Genomic DNA, 25,836 nt, shown 5'->3' on the forward strand with positions numbered 1-25,836 from the left:
CAGCTCTCGGGTGTGCTTTGTTGACAACTTTCTGCGCATGGGCAGTGAAAGGGCCGGTGGATAGTGAAACATTGGATCGGCCAGAATAAACGAGTGGCGCACCAAACTGAAGGCCAAAGGAAGTGAAATTGGATGAAAAGTAAATTATGTAGCGTGAATGTTCACGAGAAGTTGTAAAACGAGTTGTATGCACGATTTTTTTACATTTAATTTTTTACTTTAAACACTTATTCAACAATGGCATGCTAAACGTTTGCACAACTCTGATCCAGGTGAGTCGAATTAATTAGCTAATTATTTAAACGTTCATGCATTATTGTGACTTTTGTACTTAAAATATTCATAGTAACCTTTACCTCTTGTCTGTATATATAAACATTTGTCAGCCACATAAACGTATTGTAGGAAAAGGATTTCGATATAGACCTATGCCAACATGCTGTGAACGTTTTATTGCACCCAACCGACCACTACACTCATGGTAACGTACATTTGCTGTACATTTGTTTTTACTTTCGATATTCTGAGTTCGGTCGTCAATAGCTCTCCGGCGGGAGGTCCTAGGATGATGAGTGATATATCTAGTATAAGATGACTCTAGAGGGCAAAGTACACCCTTTGTATTTACCTATAGTAGGACTATTACCTTAATAACAGAGCCGAAGGAGGCAATATACTGTGTTCTAGCGCTCAGGTGTTTTAGGGACCGTCGTAAAGGTGCAATACCGGCGTTTGCACAAAGCAAAAAAAAGAAAAAGATTTTGCATTCTCATCCTGGGGTAGCCCTACACGAATATTACACACACTGCTTCCAGTCACTGAATGGACTAACATTTTTATTAGTAACCTCTAACTACTGTGCTATATTTGACCCATTTACAAGGATACTTTTCAAAAGCTGCCTATCCATGTGAGATGGATAAAACCACATAATATGAAGTCACTGACATCGCTCATCCATGCTACAGAACATTCATTAGAATTCCAGTTCACCAGTTACCTGATTTTTTTTATAGGCATATTTCTTATGATGGGTAGGTCTGGTGCAGTGTGTTCCTTGACATCTCAAATTAAAGGTACACCTTTTATTTTTTTCATCATTCCCCACCTTTGATTTTCTACAAATAATTTTTCTATTACAGCTGTGGTTAATAAAATGACATACAGATCAAATGTTCAATAGCTTCCAGTCCAAATGACATGTACAACTTGATGCTAGGTCACCTCCACTGACCTCCTTCATATTTAGACTAAACAGGGAAGAATACTTGTTTTCAGTTTGGACACGACTGGGCTTATCACCACTTTAGGGCACCACAACGGTGCTGCCGATAGAGGGCGGCTTGAGAACGTTCATAACAATGGCATGACGCGACCAAGTGATGGAGGTGCAACCTATGAATAGGGGAAATGTTTCTAGAAAATCTAAGAAAAAAATGCTTTCATAATAAAGGTCAGGGAACACACATTTGTCTGTGGATCGGAAGCCATTATAATGACTTACAATCATATTACTTTAAAATGTGAATTCTAATGGGGGTATCATGGATTATGGACATCAGTCACTTTGCTACAAGTGATTTGAGCTATCTAGGTCATGCAAGTCGGCTACAGTAGGTTGTGTATGAGTTAGAAATGTGACCCAATTCAGGAAACTAGGCATATGTCGCAAGTCACGACTTCACAGGAGAGCCATTTTGAATGTAAAAAATATTTATTTATCAAATGCGGTTTGTGAACGTTCATGTGCCTTAATAACGAACTTCTGTAAATATGAATACAATTGTTCAATTGCGAGCCTTGTTGGTTAAGTCACAGAAAAAGTTAGCAACCTTCCCACTAGCCATGATTGGCTGAGATGAGTATGTATGATAGCTAAAGATGGAGAATACACCTGTCTCCGGATTACATATTCAAACTAAGGGAAACTGTGGCATGGCATTCCTGACAGGGAGACGTGTCCATGCATGATGATGTGTGTGTATATATATGAAACAACTTTCTATATATATATATATAGAAAGTTGTTTCATTTCAAGCTGAAGTGTACTGTTAGCTAGCTGGCTGGCTCCCTAGCTGACATTATTATTTGTTTCCCAGAGCCGTTTGCTGTTCTAGTTAGAGCCTAATGTTAGCTAGCTAACATTAAACATGGTTGGTTAGCTGCCAGCACTGTGGCCTTGTTGGCACTGTTCATTGTTGTTTAACTAGCTAAAGTTAGCTGGCTGGCTTGTTAGCTAAAGAGTGACGTGTGTACAACACCCGTTGAATATGGCCAGTGTCAGTAAACGTCTGCAAAAAAGCAAAATTAAATTGTTGCCAGCAGAGCTGGTTAGACTGTTTTCATGTTATCCAGGGGTAACCAAATCATCAGCCAGAGCGTCAAGTGTGCGCTTTGAGAGCAAAACAAGATGGGTAGGGCTAAAGCTTAAGAGTGTGTGAACAATGCTGAATGGATATAGCCAAAGAAGAGCTCCTCACTAGATAGCAAAACTTTCAAAGATGATTTTCTCAAAAGTGAATTTACCAGTTGATCAACATTCAAAGCAGAATTTCTTTCCCATTGTTCCTCACATGCAGTGTATGATATACCATTTTGTAGTCTCTACTTTTATCTAATGTAAAAAAATATATTTTCTTTGCTACATAAGACCGAATCCAAGTGGTGAGTCATAAATATCATAGGCCTGTGTTTTTTTTAGCTATATTTTTACATAAAATCCTTTAAAATGAAACGATCACATTTTAACATGTAATTGTTGTGGGAGAAGACATAATTAGTTTAACATCTCTAGATAATTTGAATAGTTAGAAGTAAAAATGTTTAGCTGATGCACTTTTAAGACGGTCCCTTGGCCTGGAGTGCATAATTTCACCCATTGAAACCAACTGAAGTCACTTTTTGAAAACATGGGGAAGGGAGGGAAACGTCTGTACTTTGCTCTCTATTGTTATCTGATTCTAGGTAAACTCAGCAAAAAAAGACATCCTCTCAATGTCAACTGTGTTTATTTTCAGCTAACTTAACATGTGTAAATATTTTTATGAACATAACTAGATTCAACAACTGAGAAATAAACTGAACAAGTTCCACAGACATGTGATTGAAATTGAAGATGTGTCCCTGAACAAAGTGCGGGGGGTCAAAAGTAACAGTCGGTATCTGGTGTGGCCACCAGCTGCATTAAGTACTGCAGTGCATCATCTCCTCATGGACTGCACCAGCTTTGCCAGTTCTTGCTGTGAGATGTTACCCCACTCTTCCACCAAGGCACCTGCAGTTCCCAGACATTTCTGAGGGGAATGGCCCTAGCCCTCACCCTCCGATCCAACAGATCCCACACGTGCTCAATGAGATTGAGATCCGGGCTCTTTTCTTGCCATGGCAGAACACTGACATTCCTGTCTTGTAGGAAATATCGCACAGAACGAGCAGTATGGCCGGTGTCATGTCAGGATGAGCCTGCACGAAGGGTACCACATGAGGGAAGAGGATGTCTTCCCTGAAACGTACAGCGTTGAGATTGCCTGCAATGACAACAAGCTCAGTCCGATGATGCTGTAACACACCACCCCAGACCATGACGGCCTCGGTGTAACGCTCATTCCTTCGACGATAAACGCGAATCCGACCATCACCCCTGTGAGACAAAACCACGACTCGTCAGTGAAGAGCACTTTTTGCTAGTCCTGTCTTGTCCAGCGACGGTGGGTTTGTGCCCATAGGCGGCGTTGTTGCCAGTGATGTCTGGTGAGGACCTGCCTTACAACAGGCCTACAAGCCCTCAGTCCAGCTTCTCTCAGCCTATTGTGGACAGTCTGAGCACTGATGGAGGGATTGTGCGTTCTTGGTGTAACTCGGACAGTTGTTGGTGCCATCCTGTACCTGTCCCGCAGGTGTGATGTTTGGATGTACCGATCCTGTGCAGGTGTTGTTCCACGTGGTCTTCCACAGCGAGGACGGACAGCTGATCGTCCGTCTCCCTGTAGTGCTGTCTTAGGCGTCTCACAGTACAGACATTGCAATTTATTGCCCATGCCACATTAGCAGTCCTCATGCCTCCTTGCAGCATGCCTAAGGCATGTTCATGCAGATGGGCAGGGACCCTGGGCATCTTTCTTTTGGTGTTTTTCATAGTCAGTAGAAAGGCCTCTAGTGTCCTAAGTTTTCATAACTATGACCTTAATTGCCTACCGTTGAAAGCTGTTAGTGTCTTCGAGACCGTTCCACAGGTGCATGTTCATTAATTGTTTATGGTTCATCGAACAAGCATGGGAAACCGTGTTACAGTGAAGGTCTGTGAAGTTATTTGGATTTTTATGAATTATCTTTGAAAGATAGTGTCCTGAAAAAGGGACGTTTCTTTTTTTCCTACGTTTATATCATCCTAGGACCTTCTGTCGAAGTAATCTCTGAATATCAAACCAATCATTTTTGTTTTTACTTTGGCCTGAAACTTTACAAATGTGTTCTTCCCAAATTATGCTATTCTCCTATTTTTGTTTTTTATTGGACCAATGAATCATGCCTCAATCTACATCACTGCAAAACATGCATATTCATTTAGTGTTTGGACTGAGCGGCTGAAAATGATTGATGTGATGGGCTATTATGGTCTAAAAAGGCTTGATCGATGGATGGATCGAGAAGTTAAGAAATAGGACTATTCTGTACCAGTCCCCCAAATCCAGGTAATCCATAGATCTGGCTAAATTGTTCCTGGTTGTAATTTGTACCAAGTAGAGATAATCTCACACATCAAAGCATTCATGCACTGGTCTGGTTAGAGATTTCTGAGAAACCATAGGGTAGAAGTATTTTGTAGGACTTTTATTGGATATTTAGTCTTGAGAAATGTTTTTTTTTTTTAACAATATGAAAACATTCCTCTTTGCATTCAGCAAGGTTTAAGTGGGATTACTTCCCGGGCTGGGACTTTGACATCCAGTCACCATATGCATGGTTTATAGTTACACGCTTTCTGACAATCAGGTCTCCCTTAGTGTCTCCCATCTGTGTCAGGAGCTTCTTCATTTTGGATCACAGTGAAATATTAGACTGTAGTGAGGAAGTTTCAACATGGTTTCAGTCACAAGGAAATGAAAAGGACTTGGAGATGGGTCACAGCTCAGAAACATTCAGGATCCACTGTCCTAGAGTGCTGTGTAGAGTTCTAAAGGCTTGGTGTGTGTGTGGTGTTGGTTGTTCAGCCTCCTCAGCTCAGTGTCTGTTAAAAGGCCCTCTCAGAGAAAGGCCCTCTCAGGTTTCTGCCCTCACAGCAGAGACTGGGCCAGGGAAGGATCACCTTGGCAACAGGGCTTCCTTGTCAACCAGTGTGCTGAATGGGAACATCCTCGCTGAGGGAGAGAAGGATAAAGATAAAATAGGTGCTGGAGGTCTTTTCTCGGGACAATATCAGCATGAAGCCTTATCCTTGTTCTCTTCCATTTCCTCCCCCTCTTTCCTCTGTCATTTGTCCCTCTCCTTCAGTTTGTTCATCCTTCTTTTCATCCCATTCCCTATAACTTATTTTCAACTTTGTTTCACCTCGTACCAAAGAACACCCCTTAGCTGTGCTATATTGGCAAATATACCACACCACCTCAGACCTTATTGCTTAAATGTACCACGGCTAAGGGCTGTTCTTCTGCACGACAAGAAGTGGAGTGCCTGGATACAGCCCTTAGCAGTGGTATATTGGCTATTATAAACTGGTTGCCAACATTAATAGAACAATAAACAAGTATCTATACATCATACCAGTGATATATTGTCAAGACTCAAACTTGAATTCATGTTCCAGCTGTGTGGTGCCCTCCCAAGCCTCCCTCCCAGCACATTCTATGCATGCTTTGAGGCAGACAATAACAAGCCATCCAGGAAGACTCTTGCTGCTCCGCACGACCAGATTCTTTCGCTCTCCAAGGCTGACGTGAGAAACTCTCCAAAAGTGAATACTCACAAAGCCGCCGGTCCAGATGGTATCCCTGGCCGTGTCCACAGTGTTCTGACCAGCTTGCAGACATCTTCTTTGAGATCTTCAACCTGTCCCAGGCTGTAGTTCTCACCTGCTTCAAGGAGACCATCGTCACAGTGCCCAAGAAAAACAAGTTGACATGCCCATGAAGTGCTTCTAGAGGCTGGTCATGGCCCACATCAAGGCTTGCATGGCAGGTACACTGGACAACTCCAATTTGACTACCGCTCCAACAGATCCATGGAAAATTCCCACTGCTATTCACATAGCCGTAACGCATATGGACAAGAGAAACATCTATGTGAGAATGCCCCCCCGGGGAACAGGGACAGAACGACAGATTTTTACCTTGTCAGCTCGGGGATTTGATCCAGCAACCTTCCAGTTAATGGCCCTGGCTACTGACGTGAGTGCTACGGGGAGGTAATCATACCTTCGCTTTCTTGGGCACAGGGACTTTGGTGGTCTGCTTGAAATATGTAGGTATTCTAGACTCGGTCAGGGAGAGGTTGAAAATGTCAGTGAAGACACTTGCCAGTTGGTCCACGCATGCTTTGAGTACACGTCCTGGTCCTGCAGCATTGTGAATGTTGACCTATTTAAAGAACTTGCTCACATCGGCTACGAAAGTGTGATCACACAGTCATCCAGAACAGCTGGTGCTCTCATGCATGCTTCAGTGTTTCTTGCCTCGAAGCGAGCATAAAAGGCATTTTGCTTGTCTGGTAGGCTCGTGGCACTGGGCAGCTCGCCGCTGGTTTCCCTTTGTAGTCCGCAATAGTTTTCAAGTCCTGCTTGTTTGATGGTTTGTCTGAGGGCATAGCAGGATTTCTTATAACGTCCGGATTCGTGTCTCACTCCTTGAATGCGCCAGCTCTAGCCTTTAGCTCGATGTGGATGTTGCCTATAATCCATGGCTTTTGGATGGGATATGTATGTACGGTCACTGTGGGGACGACGTTGTTGATGCATTTATTGATGAAGCCGATGATTGAGGTGGTATATTCCTCAATGCGATTTCATGAATCCAGGAATATATTCCAGTCTGTGCTATCAAAACATTCCTGTAGAGTAGCATCCACATCTTCTGACCACTTCCGTATTGAGCGAGTCACTGGTACTTCCTGCTTTAGTTTTTTCTTGTAAGCAGGAATCAGGAGGATATAATTATGGTCAGATTTGCCAAATGGATAGCGGCAGAGAGCTTTGTATGCATCTCTGTGTGTGGCGTAAAGGTGGTCTAGAGTGTTTTTCCCCCTCTGGTTGCACATGTGACATACAGGTAGAAATGAGGGAAAAATTGATTTAAAGTCCCAGGAGCTCTGCTTCTGGATGAGCTTTTTTTTTTTTTGCTTATGGCCTTATACAGCTGGTTGAGTGTGGTTTTAGTGCCAGCATCGGTTTGTGGTGGTAAATAGACGGCTGCAAATAATATCGCTGAGAACTCTCTTGGTAGTGTGGTCTACAGCTTATCATAAGGTACTCTACCACAGGGAAGCAATACTTCAAGACATCATTAATATTAAACAATGTGCACCAGCTGTTATTGACAAATAGATACACACCCCCGCCCCTCGTCTTACCAGACGTAGCTCTTCTGTCCTGCCGGTGCATGGAAAATCCTGCCAGCTCTATATTATCCATGTCGTCTTTCTGCTACGACTCGGTGAAACATAAGATATTACAGTTTTTAATGTCCCGTTGGTAGTATAATCTTGATCGTAGGTCATTCATTTTATTTTCCAATGATTGCACGTTGGCCAGTAGAACGGATGGCAGTGGGGGTTTACTCACTCGCCTACAAATTCTCAGAAGGCAGCCAGATCTCCGCCCCATTTTCTCAATCTTTTCTTCACGCTGTTATGTTCTAATTCTCAGAGTAAAAAAACCTCAACGGACACTATGAAAGCTTAACCAAGTTTATTATTCCAAGAGGATCAATACAGCTGCTTTAGACAAAGACATTTTCACACAAGCACGGATATTTAACTGTTCCTCCTAGGCTTGGTCTCCTCCTACACATCTGAACAGCCAATGCATTTCTGTTGCTAGACAGAACCTTAGTGATATCTGTTCTTCCTCACTTCATCTAACCAGACCTCTACCCCAAAGTGCTCACTCCTCCCCAACTCACGGCTGTCATGGTGCCTGGTACCAGACTGTGTCTCTTCTCCACCCAGAAGATCCCTCCCATAGGATCCCTGATGGCTAACAATAACATGAATAAGTATATTTAATATTCTCAGAACCCAACAATGCAAATGATAAGGATTTGGGCCCGTTCCCAAGAAAGCAGTATATCCTTCGCGTTGGACTCGTTAAAGTACAAATCTTCTTCCAGTTCGAGGTGAGTAATCGCTGTTCTGATGTCCAGAAGTTATTTTCGGTCAGAAGAGACGGTAACAGCAACATTCTGTATAAAATAAGTTACAAACAATGTGAAATAAAATAGCACAGTTGGAGCACGTAAAACGTAAGCCATCCCCTCCGGCGCCATTCTACCTGAAATAACACATGGAATCATGTAGTAACCGAAAAACCAAAGTATATGTTTAACACTAAGTAGCCACCTTTTGCGTTGATGACAGCTTTGCACACTCTTGGTATTCTCTCAACCAGCTTCATGAGGTAGTGACCTGGAATGCATTTCAATTAGCAGGTGGGGCTTGTTTAAAAGTTAATTTGTGGAATTTCTTTCCTTCTTAATGCTTTTGAGCCAATCAGTTGTGTTGTGACCAGATAGGGGTGGTATACAGAAGATAGCCCTATTTGGTAAAAGACCAAAGAGAAATGACAGTCCATCATTACTTTAAGACATGAAGGTCAGTCAATACGAAACATTTCAAGAACTTTGAAAGTTTCTTCAAGAGCAGTCGCAAAAACCATTGTGCACTATAATGAAACTGGCTCATGACGACCACCACAGGAAAGGAAGACCCAGAGTTACCTCTGCTGCAGAGGATAAGTTCATTAGAGTAAACTGCACCTGAGATTGCAGGCCAAATAAATGCTTCACAGAGTTCAAGTAACAGACACCCCTCAACATCAACTGTTCAGAGGAGACTGCGTGAATCAGGCCTTCATGGTCAAATTGCTGCAAAGAAACCAATAATAAGAAGAGACTTGCTTGGACCAAGAAACACGAGCAATGGACACTAGACCGGTGGAAATCTGTCCTTTGGTCTGATGAGTCCAAATGTGAGATTATTTTAGGTTCTAATGGATTATCTCCATGTGTGGTGTGTGCATGTGTGTGCATGTGTGGTTCCCACCGTGAAGCATGGAGATGGTGTGATGGTGCTTTGCTGCTGACAATGTCAGTGATTTATTTAGAATTCCAGGCACACTTAAACGGCATGCCTACCACAGCATTCTGCCATCCCATCTGGTTTGCGCTTAGTCTCGCTATCATTTTTTTTCAACAGGACAATGACCCAGCACACCAACAGGCTGTGTAAGGGCTATTTGACCAAGAAGGAGAGTGGTGAAGTGCTGCATCAGATGACTTGGCCTCCACAATCACCTGAACTCAACCCAATTTTATTTTATTTTTTAAAAATTTTTTTTACCTTTATTTTACTAGGCAAGTCAGTTAAGAACAAATTCTTATTTTCAATGACTGCCTAGGAACAGTGGGTTAACTGCCTGTTCAGGGGCAGAACGACAGATTTTGTACCTTGTCAGCTCGGGGATTTGAACTTGCAACCTTTCGGTTACTAGTCCAATGCTCTAACCACTAGGCTACCCTGCCGCCCCAATTGAGATGGTTTGGGATGAGTTGGACCGCAGAGTGAAGGAAAATCAGCCAACAAGTGCTCAGCATATGTGGGAACTCCTTCGAGACTGTTGGAAAAGCATTCCAGGTGAAGCTGGTTGAGATATTGCCAAGTTTGTGAAAAGCTGTCATCAAGGCAATGGGTGGCTTCTTTCAATAATCTAAAATGTTACTTTTATTCATTACTACATGATTCCATTTGTTATTTCATAGTTTTGATGTCTTCACTATTATTCTACAATGTAGAAAATAGTAAAAATAAATAAAAACCCTTGAATCAGTAGGTGTCCAAACGTTTGACTGGTACTGTGTGTGTGAGATATATTGTATTCTACTGAACCATTTACTTAAATTCTTATCTTTTATTATTTCTTATTGTTCCATTGTTGAAGGAACCTGCAAGTGAGCATTTCGTTGGACAGTGTATCCCGTACATACGACTAATAAAATGCTCAGCTTTCAACACCATCCCACAAAGCTCATTACTAAGCTGAGGACCCTGGGACTAAACACATCCCTCTGCAACTGGATTCTGGACTTACTGACGTGCCGCCCCCAGGTGGTAAGGCTAGGCAACATCTGCCGCGCTGATCCTCAGCACTGGGGCCCCTCAGGGGTGCGTGCTTAGTCCCCTCCTGTACTCCCTGTTCACCCACGACTGCGTGGCCAAGCAAAACTCCAACACCATCATTAAGTTTGCGGACATCACAACAGTGGTAGGCCTGATCACCGACAATGAGACAGCCTATAGGGAGGAGGCCAGAGACCTGGCACTATGGTGCCAGGACAACAACCTCTCCCTCAACATAAGCAAGACAAAGGAGATAATTGTGGACGACAAGAAAAGGAGGGCCGAACAGGCCCCTATTAACATCGACAGGGCTGTAGTGGAGCAGGTCGAGATTTCCAGTTCCTTGATGTCCACATCACCAACGAACTATCATTGTCCAAACACACCAAGACAGTCATGAATAAGGCAGGACAACACATTCTCCCCCTCAGGAGACTGAAAAGATTTGAAATTGTTCCCCAGATCCTCAACGTTATATAGCTTCACCATTGAGAGCATCCTGACCGGTTGCAACACCACCTGGTATGGCAACTGCTCAGCATCCGAACGTAATGCGCTACAGAGGCTAGTGCGTACGGCCCGGTACACCACTGGGGCCAAGCTTCCTTTCATCCAGTACCTAATATACTAGGCGATGTCAGAGGAAGGCCCAAAACATTGTCTAAGACTCCAGTCACCCAAGTCATTGACTGTTCTCTCTGCTACCACACGGCAAGCGGTATCGGAACCTTTAATCCGCTACTCGCTGTTTATTATCTATGCATAGTCATTTTACCCCTACCTACATGTACAAATGACCTCCACTAACCTTTACCCCAGCACATTGACTCAGTACCGGTACCCCCTCTATTTAGCCTTATTATTATTATTTTTTTTACTTTAGTTTGTTTTGTAAATATTTTCTTAACTCTATTTTTTGAACTGCATTGTTGGATAAGGGCTTGTAAGTAACCATTTCATGGTTGAGGTCTGCACCTGTTGTATTCGGCACGTGACAAATGAGATTTTAATTTGACACACGGCTGAAATGCTGTAATAGCCAATCAGCATCCAGGACCCAAACTACTCAGTTTATAATGAAGTATAGAACACCAAGTTTGTTCTTTCTTCTCTCCTGAAGTTACACAGCCAGCTTCCTTCTCACACAAGCAGACAAATCCATAATTGACCTCTGGCATGCTTGTGAGTTTTTCTGTGGCTACTTAGTGTTAAATGTCCCAAACTCCCAGTTGTCTGCCGAGGAAAATCTGAACCAAATTGCATTCACTGACTTCATCCAAGAGGATGTCTTTAAGAAATGGACCCAGTACAAACAGCCATATATCCAAATTCTGCCTCTTCACCCAACAATGGCAGGACCTGTGAACCTCTAAATATAATATAAGCTGTTGATGAGTGTGTTCTTCAGGCCACCTGGCCCTGATGCAGGTGTTTTGGACTGGGTCAATAAGGGTTGGCTTGGCTCAGCATAGCAAGTCTCTGGCCGCCCCTGTCCTGGATGTTCTCAGTTTGGCCCTGCATCATGGACTCATTTCCATATCTGTCTACTCTGTGTGACAAAATAGTCTGATTTGGGCTTGAATGTATTTTTTTCTAATTTTCATGATTGGCCAAATCAAATGTTGCCAATTCTGCTCAGCTCTTACCAAACATGTTCTTCTCCAAGCCCTACAGATGGCAGTGCAGGGTTAGGTTGGGTCGAGGCAGGCTGCTGCTGCATCTGTTCTGCCTTGGCTCTGAGCTGGAGCCAATGGTGGCTTCTCACCACCACCTAACAGTCCTAACCAGAGTCCTCAAATAGAGAGCTTTTTATGGGGCAGAGCGGAGCGTTTCCAACCAAAATCAACCCTCCCTGCCAGCTTCACCCCATACATAAACGATGCAGTGATTTAAATGGGATCATAAGGACTTCGAGCAGCCTGACAGAATTTGAGTTGTGAAGTGTAGTTCACAAGTCCCAATGCCAAACATGTCCCTCCTTACCTGCTTCAGATTGGCATGTGCTGATTAAGTGCTAGGCTGCATGCAATCCTCACAGTCCTAAGCCAGTGTGTGTTCAGAGTCCACCCATAGAATTTGAACACCATTATGTATTGAGTTGACACTACTGTTGTCTGCAGCACTACATATGTACCTGGACAGTGTCAGAAGTTGACAGTAGGAATTGGCTGGATTAGAAAGGTGTGAGAAAGAGCAGGTTCATAGGACAGAACTCTTGGTGTGTGTGTCCCAAATAGCACCCTATTCCTTATATGTAGTGTACTACTCTGGTCAAAAGTAGTGCACTGCATAGAGACTTGCTGTAAGGAATAGCCTTTTTATAAGAGAACCCCTTCCTAGTAGAAATGTTCCTTCAATGAAATTACATTACTCTCTAAAGAAGACAATGGTCTGTCTTAATCAGACTGGGTGCTTCTTCTTTACAGGAAAAGGGATACAGTATTATAATGCGGGGGACAAAAGCATACTAGTGCAGTAAGAACTGTTTGATTCTAAGGATCGGTGTTGAGCTTTGTTGTCTCTGCAGAATTATCCCTCATAAAGTGTCTCATTTGGTATTTAGTTACATATGTGTAAGCACTGTTTGTGTGTGTGTGTGTGTGAGAAAAGGAGAAGACATGCTTTATATTCTTCCAAGATGTTATAAGATATTTCTGTCTGATATTTCTGTCTAAGATGCACATTAGGCCTTGAGCTGGACTTCACACATGGATGGACTCAGAACCATTTCTTTGCCATAAGGATCAACTGTACCAATGGCTCAAGACACACACATTTACAGAAATGGCCAAGGTATTGTACAATTGTTGTTTCTGTCCTTACCTAAGTGGTGTCCTAGTCATTCACTGAGGTTGTGAAGGAGTTGTAACGCTGTGAAGGACAGTGAACTACTGATAACCCAAATTCTGATACGCATAGATAGTCAATATCCTTATGTAAGTGAGCAGCTAAAATATTTGTAAAAGGAGCGAGTTTATAGAATGAATGCCAAGAAAATGGTTGGGCAATATAATTACTTGCACAGTAATTATAGAGTTCAGTTGGTCCAGTCTAAGTAGAGAGGCTTACTGATTGGAGGGTTCTGTCAGCCAATGACGTTCCATTCTGTGTTGGTATAGTCTACTCTTGGCCGATCTCATTTTGCCTCATTGGAGAGACTGGAGAGGATAGGGTATTGTCAGAAAAGTTAGGAGAGGCAACAATCTTAATACAGGGAGGAGAGAACCAAGGACAACAATACCATGTAGGCCTACTGGATTGAAAATTATGTGTAACATTTAGGTAAGGCTGATGCCACTCAGTACTGTTAAATTTGAAAAAATACTTTGTCGTTACTTGAACTTGTATCTTCCTTTATTTGCCTTACAAATTTGAGAAACATACGTGCAAATGTTCTTGGTTAGAGTTAGCCAAATATGTCTTAATCTATATTCTAAAGAAATATATCTAAAGAATCTTGATTCAGACAATTAATTAATAAATTGATTCAAATTGAATGCTTTTAGTTCTAGGTCATCGGACGACAAATCAAATACTGGTATGTCTAGGCCTATTGCATTCAAAATCTTTATTGCAAACTAATAGTAGTTCTACATGATACAGTTTGACAACTTTTGTCTTCTACATTTAAATGAATCATGATTTCTACCCTATGTTTGATACCAGGGAAAGCTCTCAGGAATCTGATAATTTCCACATTCCTGCCTGCTGTCTTTCATTTCCTCATACCAACCAACCCAATGTTTTGTTTAATATTTCTTCATGAATTCAAGAGTCATAACATAACTTCCTGCTTTCTTCTCCTCTGGTCCTGATGGTAGGTCATGTACAATTGAACAATAGTCATTTTCTTTAACTCTCTTCTACCAGGTAACAGGGGAAGGTCAGTCAGTGCTACTGAGGAGACCACCCCCTACTATCTGGAGACGCCTTACGGATACCAGCTGGACCTGGACTTCCTCAAGTACGTGGACGACATTCAGAACGGCTCCACCATTAATAGGCTGAGGAAGAAGCCCCTCAGGGCGACCAACAGCAGGGCAGAAGCGCAAAGTGGCACCACACCCAGCCAATCATGGACCTCATCGGAATCCCTGTCCTCGGCGAGTAGTGGTGACATGCGGGTGAGTCAGTCTGCCATGTCGACCGGTAACCGAGGGAGACCCCCTCTTCCTCCACCCCACAGTGCCTCTACCACCAGCAACACCACCCCGTCTAGTCAGGAGGGGTCCTCCGTCCCTCTGAAACCCCAAGAGGGGAAGCCTGCCCCGGCCGTCCGCTCCCTGAACACCCCCAGGTTCAACCCTCTAGTGGAGAAGACCCTGGTGGAGACCCGTAGGCGCTTAGAGCAGGAGAAAACCTCCAGCACCACCCCAGCCCAGCCCCACCCTGAGCCCCATCCCCGCCGGCGCCTAGCCAGCTTCGGGGGAGTGGGCTCCAGTGGCTCCCTGTCCGCCTTCACCGGCTGGGGTTCCTACAACCAGAACAACAGCGGAAATGTCAACAAGCCTCATGCTGAAGGTGAGCTTTCCCTGCCCCTATCCCTCCACCACGGCTCTTCCCTGGGCAGCGGAGGGTCCCTGAGACCCAGCCCCCAGAGCTCTGGCAGGGATACCCCAGTCACGGGCCTCAGCCCCCTGCACCTGCAGCATGTCAGGGACCAGATGGTGATGGCCATCCAGAGGCTGAAGGAGCTGGAGGAACAGGTCAGCATTGAATTAAATAGAACACTAGAATGGACATTGGCATCAGGTGTAAAATGTTAGCCATCTTGGTCAGGGAATCTTTCATTCTAGAAACTGACTTAATGTGGTAAAATAAAGTATAAAAATATATTGTGTGTTTCAATCCCAGTATTAATTTATGTTTAAAAATTATCAGTATAATGATTTTGTCGATTTGCTTGCACACTAGCTAGCTAGTCAGTTTTAATTAGCTGATTTGAATGTATCTTTACGCAGGTGAGGAGCATCCCTGTTCTACAGGTGAAGATCTCTGTCCTCCAGGAGGAGAAGAGACAGCTGGTCTCTCGGATGAAGAACCAGGACCAAGAAGAGCTGAGTGACGTGTTCCGGAAGAGAGCCCACAGCACGGGCAGCGCCGGTCGGTTCCGGGTTGGGAAGGGCTCTGAACTTCTAGGGAAACCTGAAGATGGGCTGGAGAACAAGGCAGAGCACAACAGTACCTCCTCTGGCCTGAAGGAGTTCCAGCAGCTGACTGCTGAGATGGAGGCTTTGGAGAGGACCATCAAGGGTGGTCGCTTGCAAGCACGGCATGGCCTCAACCAGAACACATTACGCAGCAACTGCAGAGTTCACAAATCAGTAGACATCGGCATTGATGAAGACTTGGATGCCATCTTAGATGTCAGTTCCTCAAAACAACACAGGGACATCGCCATGAAGACCAAGCCCACAGACACACGATGCATAGCAACGGGTGTAACTGAGGCCCACCTCGTTGTCACCGTGGATAAGGGGTCGGAGCTAGATGCCCAGCAGAGAATCATAGAAGCCCTGAAGGAGAGGGTGTGTCAGTTGGAGGCAGAGGTAAAGGAGTCCACCCTGCAGACGGAGATGGGCAGGCTGAAGCTGGAGCTACAGGCTGCCGGGGCCAGGAACAAGGCTGATAAAGGCTCCACCGCCAGGCCATCCACCCACAGCACCTCCACAGCCACGGAGGCCCCGGAGGCCAGGCACAAGGCCCAGACCAGGAGCCTGGGGGTGGGCAACCACACAGAGGTCCAGGACGCCTCCGCTGGAGGTAGGGTGGAGGGGTGGGGCTGTAGTGTTGGAGTGTCCTGTAGGCCGGAGCCGAAGAGTGTGAGCTCAGGACCAGAGGTCCCGATGACTTGGTGGGTGGTCAGAGAGAGAGTGGAGACCCAGGACCAATGTGTTGGGAGACAGGTGGTGATGGTCACCCAAGGTGTGGGGACAGGGGTGAGGGTGTGTGAGGCAGGTGTCAACACAGATCTGACCATGGAGAGTTTGGCTGCAGCGAGAAGAAGGGGGATGGGGGAGTGTCAGTTGGTGTCGGTGGGGAGCGGGGACTGTACGGTCGACGACGTGACGAGTGCTGTAAAGGAGGTCGGCATGGCAACCGACCCTCCAGTCAGAGGGGTGGATTCAGGTGTCATGGTGTCACCTCAGACGGTCTCCCAGCGCACCAACACATCACCAACACTCAGCTCGGTCTCCCGTTTCACAAACACCTGCCGCTTGTTCAACACCACCTCCAGCACCAACACCACGCTCAACACCCAGGAGAAACACACCAACACTGTGCACACCATCACCCGGAACATCGCTGTTGGCAACAGCAGGGTCCCAGAGCTAATCCAGACCATTGCTAAGACCCGCTCCGTTGGCATTGGAACGACCGTGCCATGGGGAGGAAACGCAGAACAACCAACCCAAACCAATGTGGCCGTCACCAAGGCAACGACCAGAGACGCTGGGGTCGGGATGACTAACGTGAACGACAACTTCCTGGTTGGACTGAAAACCCGGAACATCGCCTGTGGTCCTTCGTGTCTCCCCGACCCCACCAAGACCAGGAGTATTGGGATCGGGGTGGGTGAGGGGCGCATACGGGATCTTGCAGGACCACCATCACTGACACAGACATCCCATTCTCACCAGGCCCAGGGCCAATCCCAGTTAGAGCCTGGTCTGGACCACTACATAGAGAAGATGCAGTGTCTGCTGAGGGAGCAGCAGGGCCTGCTGACTGAGAGCTACAGTGAACTGGGAGAGGTGTTCATCCAGCCGGCGTCAGACAACACCACCCTCATGTCACCCGCCAACTCTGCCATGATACAGGGAGGCACGGAGGACAGGCCAATACCCTCACAATCCACAGGTATGGATATAGTCTGTCTAGTCTTTAAACTCAGTTTGCATCTGCGGTGGGTATTTACTAGGGATAATTGTTTGGTATCATGGACATTTTTCTTTATACACAATAATCCAGTGGGTAATTTCTTCCTCTCTCCCTTCTCTCTGTCTCCCTTGTACAGATTGTGTACAGTTCCAGTCCATCGCAGGGCCCGGCCAGTTCACTAACACCTCACCTAAGAGAAACACAGAAAGGTCAGGGGTCAGCCAGCATGTCACTAAGGAGTCAGAGGTCAAGCAAAAGATACTACGCATAGAACACCAAACGTCCTCTGCATTGCACGGTGTGTTTTTTTTGTTTTGTTGGTATGTGTCAGTTTGTGTGTGCATGTAAGGGGCTGAATGCAGTTGTATCCCAGTGGTGCCTTTAAATAGTTCCATAATGTTGATGGGTTGAGAGCGGGAGAAAAATAGAAACTAAAGGAGCATTCTGCTGGCAGACCGCTCCCTAGAAGAAGCCTGGCCTCCTTTGAACCAGTAGAACCATGGAGGAGGAAATAGCTCTTTCTCTGGTTTGGCATTGCCTCTGGAAGACCTACTATTGAAATATTTGGGTGGATGCTGAGTTTTGGAAAGCACACATCTCTCACTACACAGCGGTCTGTGGCTGACAGGCTAGAGCTGAAATTGTATGTCTATGTATGAGTGTTTGTATATGTGAAAGAGTTTGTACTCTCTGTAGAAAGTACTAGGTGAAGTAGACATTCAATAAGTAAAACAAATTCTCAGAACTTCACAACAAGTGGTTCACAACAATCAAATTAGAATTAATTGGGAAACATTAACCCTCCAGGTCAGCCCACGACCGCCAACATGCTGAGGTCCATCATGAAGAAACAAGATGGTGACCGAGGCTACACTGGAACCAGGAAGAGCCTGAAGTTTGTGGGCGTGACCACAGGGTGAGGGTCTGATAAAGCAGTACCAGTCAAAAGTTTGGACACACCTACTTATTCAAGGATTTAAAAAATGTATTTAGACTATTCTACATTGTAGAATAATAGTGAAGACATCAAACTATGAAATAACACATATGGAATCATGTAGTAAAGATTTTTTTTAAATAAAATGAATATATTTTAGGTTCTTCAAAGTAGCCACCCTTTGCCTTGACAGCTTTGCACACACTTGGGATTATCTCAACCAACTTCACCTGGAATTTCCAACAGTCTTGAATGAGTTCCCACATATGCTGAGCACTTGGCTTTTCCTTCACTCTGTGGTCTAACCCAAACCATCTCAATTGGGTTGAGGTCAGGTGATTGTGGAGGCCAGGTCATCTGATGCAGCACTTCATCACTCTCCTTCTTGGTCAAATAGCCCTTACACAGCCTGGAGGTGTGTTATGAATGCTGTGGTAGTCATGCTGGTTAAGTGTGCCTTGAAGTAAATCAACAACAGTGTCACCAGCAAAGCACCATAACACCACCACCTCCATGCTTCACGGTGGAAACCACACATGCAGAGGTTCACCTACTCTGAGTCTCACAAAGACACGGTGGTTGGAACCAAAAATCTCAAATTTGGACTTATCAGACCAAAGGACAGATTTCCACCAGTCTAATGTCCATTGCTTGTGTTTCTTGGCCCAAGCAAGTCTCTTCTTATTGGTGTGCTTTAGTAGTGGTTTCTTTGCAGCAATTTAACCACGAAGGCTTGATTCACGCAGTCTCCTCTGAACAGTTGATGTTGAGATGTGTTTGTTACTTAAACTCTGTGAAGCATTATTTTGGGCTGCAATTTTGGAGGTGCAGTTAACTCTAATGAACTTATCCTCTGCAGCAGAGAACTCTAGGTCTTCCTTTCCTGTGGCGGTCCTCATGAGAGCCAGTTTCATTATAGCACTTGATGGTTTTAGCAACTGCACCTTAAGAAACTTGAAATATTACGTATTGACTGACTTTCATGTCTTGAAATAATGATGGACTGTCATTTATCTTTGCTTATTTGATCTGTTCTTGCCATAATATGGACTTGGTCTTTTGCCAAATCTTTTGTATACCAACCCTACCTTGTCACAACACAACTGATTGGCTCAAACACATTAAGAAGGAAAGAAATTCCACAAATGAACTTTTAACAAGGCACACCTGTTAATTCAAATGCATTCCAGGTGACTACCTCATGAAGCTGGTTGAGAGAATGTAAAGGGTGGCTTATTTGAAGAATCAAACATCTTGAATATATTTTGATTTAACACTTTCTGGTTATTACATGATTCAATGTGTTATTTCATAGTGTTGATGTCTTCACTATTATTCCACAATGTAGAAAATAAAGAAAAACCCTTGCATAAGCAGGTGTGTCCAAACTTTTGACTGGTACTGTGTGTGTGTGTGTATATATATATATATATATATATATATATTTATATATATATATTTGAGTTTTATTCTGATCAGACTTTGATATGTTTCACTGGTTAAAATCATCTCAGTTCTGTGTGTTGGCTGCAGGTTCAAGTCTACATATTATGGGTTAAACATATTTAGTTTGTAAGCTATGGCCTAGTAGAGGAAAGTTTGAAATAACTGAGGGTATTGGCTGCAGGTGTGAGTCCATGTCAACTAGTGAACCATCCAGCTCTGAAGAAGAAGAGAAGAACGGGAGGTGGAGGGAGGTCTGTGGCCTCCAGGATCGGAGCCGAACGGGCGGGAACAAAGGGGTGGCCAACAGAGAATGTAGTGGCCATGGGAGGACGGAGATACAGGAGAGGTGAATATGGTAGTGGTTTTAGGGAATGTACTTCACTTAATCCCATCTCCCCTCAGGGAGCATCAGCCATCAATAAGTTTGCATCGCATTCTGGGAATTATTCTCCAGCTTGTTCAGGGTATATAGTTATTGTGCAATTAGTGTATCAAATAACTAGGTCCTTTCCCTACAGTTTTCAGTTGAGTGAGAAGATGTTGTCTGCTTGCCATGCGCTGAAGACCCATCTGAGTGACGACCAGATTTTATCCAGCAGAGAACTGGTGAGTACTGCTAAACAGAGGCCAGTGGCACAAGTAGACTGAATGGAAGTGCGTATGTATGAATGTGTTTTTGTTTGTCTGTTAACAACAATGTATGGGAATGGTCATGAACATTACTGGTTAATGACTACAATTGTGACTTTAGGAGCTCTCTAATTGCCTGTGTCCCTTTGATTCATCATACAAGAATTTATGAAACCATATAAAATGTTGGCACGAGGTCAACTCGATGTCTTGGAATCTAAACTAGAGGAAAAAATATTTCATTTGTGACATGTATAACTGAGGAATGTGCCGACTCCTGTAATTTTCTGCCGTCTGCTAGTGTTTCTGGGCAGGGACTTCAAGGCCTGGTTGTGTATGAGTTACATAGACACCCTCTCTGTCTGTGTTCCACCCAGACAACAACATCTAGCTCGGTCTTGGTTTACGTCCTTTACGCCTCTTGAAACCTAACTAACTCTGACGCCACCATATGTGTTCCACATCATCTGCTTTTTATCTTGTCATAGTGACTGGTTGAGTGATAGAAAACAGAAGGAGAAAGAAGAGCAGGGATGTAGTGATTAGTCCAAACAGTTTTAAAATGGAACGTTTTGCAACTAAAATTTCTACTTGACAAATTCAGGTACTGTAGGTCCCTCCCCCCATTTTGTTCTGGTTGCTTCCGTTTAAGAAACGTTTTACAACAGAGTTGGTATAATGAATACATCCCAGGGGAGAAAGAAGAGCAGGGATGGAGAGACTGAGGTCTGAATTATTCCCATATTACAAGAACAGGATGATATCCAGAAATGTTTCGGCCCTCCAGGACTGACATTGAACTGCCCTGTGCTAGACCAACCATGTGATACCCTTCACCACTGTTCCTAGTCCTAACCATACCTAATGTTCTGAAGACTACTCAAAATGCCCTGGGCACTAGTCCCCTGTAATAGTTATTTTTGTGGTGAGAGGGAAGTTGTGGATGATCTGTCACTGCCATCGGCAGTCAGTCTTCCCCCTAAGGAAGAGGGTTTGGTGAGGTAAAAGGAACTGAAGTATTGGCTGATTATGTTTATTTTCATTCAGTAATGTCCCTATAATTACAATATGTCTTTGGTAATTCACTGTTCAAAATTCTCTGCACACACTGCATGATGGAGGGTTGCTAAATTACAGTACTGCGTGTTCGTCCTGACAGACAACAACGCCTGTTTGTGCTTTTTCCGAATTAAAAACACGAAGGCTTGACAGTGTGTCTTTGTGTTTGGCTGCATTTGTTTTAGCTCACCCTGGTGTGCAGGGTTTGGACATTTAGACCATGCCATTGGTTCTGAAGTGAAATCTCTGCCTGTCCAAGCGAGCTAGAACAAATTCACCCAATGTAGGTCTCTATTAGGAGTGTGTGTATGTCATAAATGTTTGTGTGCCCATACATGTGTTGGTTGACGTCCTGCTTAGAATGTATTATCCTGTGTCCCACCCTCAGCGGTCCTGCCTGAACATGCTGCAGCACGAGTGGTTCCGTGTGTCCAGTCAGAAGTCAGCTGCTCCGGCTGTGGTGGGGGACTATTTAACGGCGTTCCGGTCAGTTTCTCCAGCCGTGCAGAGACACGTAGCCAACTTGGCAGACGGTAACGGTAACACAGCACTCCACTACAGCGTGTCCCACTCCAACTTCACCGTCGTAAAGAGGATGCTGCTGGCAGGTACTGATTCTGACTCAGACCTGAACCTGACTTCCATTTAAACCTCTCACTCATATGATGTTCTGTTGAGTACATTAATCTAAAATGTGTTCTTTCAGAGTATATAAAAGTTTGTGGTGGTCATGTGAGGTGAAATGTGTATATTCTGCAATGTGAGCACTCTGTTTGGTTGACCTGACAAAGCAGTGAATTGGGAGCTTTAACAGTGTGCGGGCCTTCTTGTTCTATACTTCTTTCAGAGGATCCCCGCAATCTGGTCACAGAGTTTTTACTGAGCTACCCGTAGTGTTATTTTTAATTCTGTGCCATTGTTTTGTCACATTTCCACTTTGGCTTCCATTCAAGATGTGTGTAACGTGAACAAGCAGAACAAGGCAGGATATACCCCCATCATGCTGGCTGCCCTGGCTGCTGTGGAGGCCCCAGAGGACATGGAGGTGGTGGAGGAGCTCTTCATTAAAGGAGATGTTAATGCCAAGGCCAGCCAGGTATGTGGAGGGCCAGAGGTCTGGGGGGGGGGTTAAGCTTTGACAAGTTAAGTCCGAGCTTGTCTGGTCACTGGCTGAGTGTGTCGACTTCAAGCTCCCGAGTGGCCATCTCTTTGAGTCCATCTTTTTGTCTCTGACCTCTTACTGCTGACCTCTAACCCTTGACCCCAGGCTGGTCAGACAGCCCTGATGCTGGCAGTGAGCCACGGCAGGATGGACATGGTGCGGGCCCTGCTGGCCAAGGGGGCAGAGGTCAACCTTCAGGATGATGAGGGCTCTACAGCTCTAATGTGTGCCAGCGAACACGGCCACGCTGAGATAGTCAGGCTGCTGCTGGCCAAGCCAGGCTGTAACGCCACCCTGAGTGACAGCGTGAGTTACTGTGTGTGTGTGTTTTTCACTCACCGTAGCAGACTATCACTGTGTTAGTGTCTTTGTTTGTCTGATTCACTGTTTGTGCCCTGTTTGTCTGTGTGTATGCAGGATGAGAGCACGGCCCTGTCCATAGCTCTTGAGGCTGGACATAAAGACATAGCAGTGCTGCTCTATGCCCATGTCAACTTCTCCAAATGCCAGGCCGGGGTTGGTAACACGCAATATCTATAGATCGGGTCCCTCAGTTCGTTTTTATATACCTATTCTATAAAATTATGTACATCTGTTCCATACCAACTAATCGTGTGCATATGGTGTGTGTGCATCCACCCTCTTTCCATAGGGAACCCCTCGTCTCGGTAGAAATACACCCCCCAGTTCCGCTGGAAGAGCCGTCTTTGAATGAAACTACCCGCAAGCCCCTCAAACCTCCACCCTTGCTGCTACACATAGACGTATGCTTAGTGTATGGAATAATTTGTGAAGGTTCTATGTGGCCCTTTATATAGGGTTTATGAAGGCTTCAAAGTTTGTTTGTTTTAAAGATGATGCCCTCGTATCCAAGCACTCAACAAGCGATCTGAGACCACAATTGTAAATGTTAGCCTAATGAAACGAACGAATGATGTAGCCTATATGGACGGCCTGTTCTCTTGTCCAGGTTGACAGCCTGAAACTTAGAGGTTGCTAGGCAAATCACTCTCCTACAGTAATTATATCCCCACGACCCGTGGCCTTTCTGTGTAGTTTAATTTCTGACATTTTAGTCTCTAGATTGAATACATTGCATATACATGCAGATCATTTCTTTCTATGCCCTCAAACATCAATATATTTGCATATATTTTTTATGTGATTGTCATTGTATATATCATATATTTAAGCCCATTGGAAGTACAGTTATGCATTTACAATTAGTATATTAGTGTTAAATGTTTCATTGTTAGTATAATGCTCTGTGCCTTATGCTTTTAAATAATACAATAAACTGAAGTACCTCAATATCTTCCATGTGATTTTTACCCTTTCTAAATAAACAACAGGAAAGACAGTTGATATTTGTACCTGGTGCCACCTGCTGGGACTTTCTGGTTGAACAGCTTCAGAACATCACTGTGAGAAACAGAACTCTGTAATGTTTCCTCCTGGTGGTGCTGTGGTGAATGGTTATCATGATACAACGCAACAGGAAAATATTTCTACATTGTTAAAAACCAACACATACCGCTGATGCCGGGGAGTATCAGGTGAATTCTACATGCCGGAAAGGTTGACTTTTTGCAATACAAAAGCCTTCTCAAATTCTGCTTCCTTTGTCCTAGAGAGGCTGCATATTTTATTATCTTCTGTTGGCTCTTCTGTTCACCGTGGTCCGAGGGCGAGGAAGTAGTGCTAGCAACAGGATTCATTTGTGAATGTCATCACAGTATTTCTCTGACTCACTCAGTAGGGCCTCACATAAGTTTTCCAATAGTTACAGCAGTATTGTCTGCAACAAACCATTCATCTGGGGACCTCACCTCTAAATGGTCATTGTCTGGTTCGTTTCATTTCCTTCAGAAGCTAACAGAGAGTGAGGGCAACTCTGATTGTAGAAATTTTACTTGAGGTAAGAGGATGCAAGTCTAACTTTAGCGCAAACCCCATCTCCCTCCCTCCCACCTCCAGAATTGACAGCCTGCCCCCATTAGAACTTATGTTCTGTTCTTACTGTTCTCCAAATGCTGAGAAATGTGTCTTGAGTATTTGGAAGCGAGTGAAGGTGATTAGCAGTTTCCCCTCATTAAAACTGAGGGATTAAATGAGATGAAGCAGATACTTCCCCTCATTCATCTCCATCCTAGGTTGTGTCCCAAATGGCACCCTATTCCCTTTAGAGTAGGAAACTATATAGCCCATAGCTTTCTGGTCAAAAGAAGTGCACTACATTTGTGTGTGTGTTTGAGCGAGCGTGCTTGAGCATGTCCCTCAATTCCATCTTCACATTCATATGCACAAACACATACCGACACAAACACACACACGTACACTAATCATATGCTGTTGCTACTGTTCTTTATTGTACCACTGTTATTATATTCTGATGCCTAGTCACTTTACCCTGTCTTCATGTACATAGTGCCTTCAGTGAGTATTCACACCTTTTGCCACATTTTGACTTTTGCCACAATTTGTGTTATAAAGTGGGATTAAAATTGATTTAATTTTAAATTGTCATCCATCTACATAAAATACTCTGTCAAAGAAAAATGTGAGCATTAAAAATGACTGAAAAATAAAACACTAATGTCTTGATTAGCGAGTCGATACATGTTAGAAACACCATTGGCAGCGACTACAGCTTGGAGTCTTTTTGGGTAAGTCTCAAAGAGCTTTCCACACCTTGATCAAATTGTATTTGTCAGACCTTACCTTGAAATGCTTACTTACAAGCCCTTAACTTTATTTTTTTGTAAACCTGTATTGTTGGTTAAGAAAATAATTATGAAATTAACTACAGTAAAAAAAGAAAAGTAACACAATAAATAAACAATAACGAGGCTATATACTGGTACTGAGTAAATGTGCGGGGGTACAGGTTAGTTGAGGTAATTTGTACATGTAGGTAGGGGTAAAGTGACTATGCTTTGATAATAAACAGCGAGTAGCAGCAGTGTAAAAACAAAGGAGGGGGCCATTTGATTAATTGTTCAGCAGTCTTATGGCTTGGGGGAAGAAGCAGTTAAGGAGCCTTTGGGACCTAGACTTGGCACTCCGGTACCGCTTGGCTTGCGGTAGCAAAGAGAACGGTCTATGGACTCTTAGACAATTATTTTGGGTCTTCCTCTGACTCTGCATAGTATATAGGTCCTGGATGTCAGGAAGCTTGGCCCCAGTGATGCCTTATGGTCTGATGCCATAAGTTGCCACACCAGGCGGTGATGCAACCGGTTAGGATGCTCTTGATGGAGTAGCTGTCAAACCTTTTGAGGATCTGGGGACCCATGCCAAATCTTTTCAGTGTCCCGAGGGGGAAAAGGCATTGTCATGCCCTCCTAATTACTTTCTTGGTGTGTTTGGACCATGAGATTGTTGGTGAATTGGGGA

General features: G+C 44.2%; 1 protein-coding gene across 1 annotated transcript; it reads left to right on the plus strand.

Moving 5' to 3' along the window:
- On the plus strand, positions 1–24,951 carry LOC115120300 (KN motif and ankyrin repeat domain-containing protein 1-like). Its single transcript, XM_029649215.2, has 13 exons — positions 1–272; positions 13,001–13,117; positions 14,195–15,030; positions 15,286–17,185; positions 17,343–17,504; positions 18,014–18,122; positions 19,771–19,935; positions 20,108–20,195; positions 21,667–21,886; positions 22,232–22,374; positions 22,546–22,746; positions 22,858–22,956; positions 23,093–24,951. The coding sequence occupies exons 2-13, from the start codon at positions 13,081–13,083 to the stop codon at positions 23,153–23,155; spliced, it is 4,023 nt and encodes a 1,340-aa protein (XP_029505075.2). The 5' UTR covers positions 1–272; positions 13,001–13,080; the 3' UTR covers positions 23,156–24,951.
- Positions 24,952–25,836: the final 885 nt, after the last annotated feature.

The sequence above is a fragment of the Oncorhynchus nerka genome, linkage group LG4 (genome assembly GCF_034236695.1).
Source record: "Oncorhynchus nerka isolate Pitt River linkage group LG4, Oner_Uvic_2.0, whole genome shotgun sequence".
NCBI lineage: Eukaryota > Metazoa > Chordata > Actinopteri > Salmoniformes > Salmonidae > Oncorhynchus > Oncorhynchus nerka.

Excerpts from the sequence above, each read along its gene's own strand:
- LOC115120300 (XM_029649215.2), top strand. The coding sequence starts at position 13,081 with ATGGCTCAAGACACACACATTTACAGAAATGGCCAAG. Across the intron at positions 13,118-14,194 it reads CATTTACAGAAATGGCCAAG|GTAACAGGGGAAGGTCAGTC; the intron begins GTATTGTACAAT and ends CTCTTCTACCAG. Across the intron at positions 22,375-22,545 it reads TTAATGCCAAGGCCAGCCAG|GCTGGTCAGACAGCCCTGAT; the intron begins GTATGTGGAGGG and ends CCTTGACCCCAG.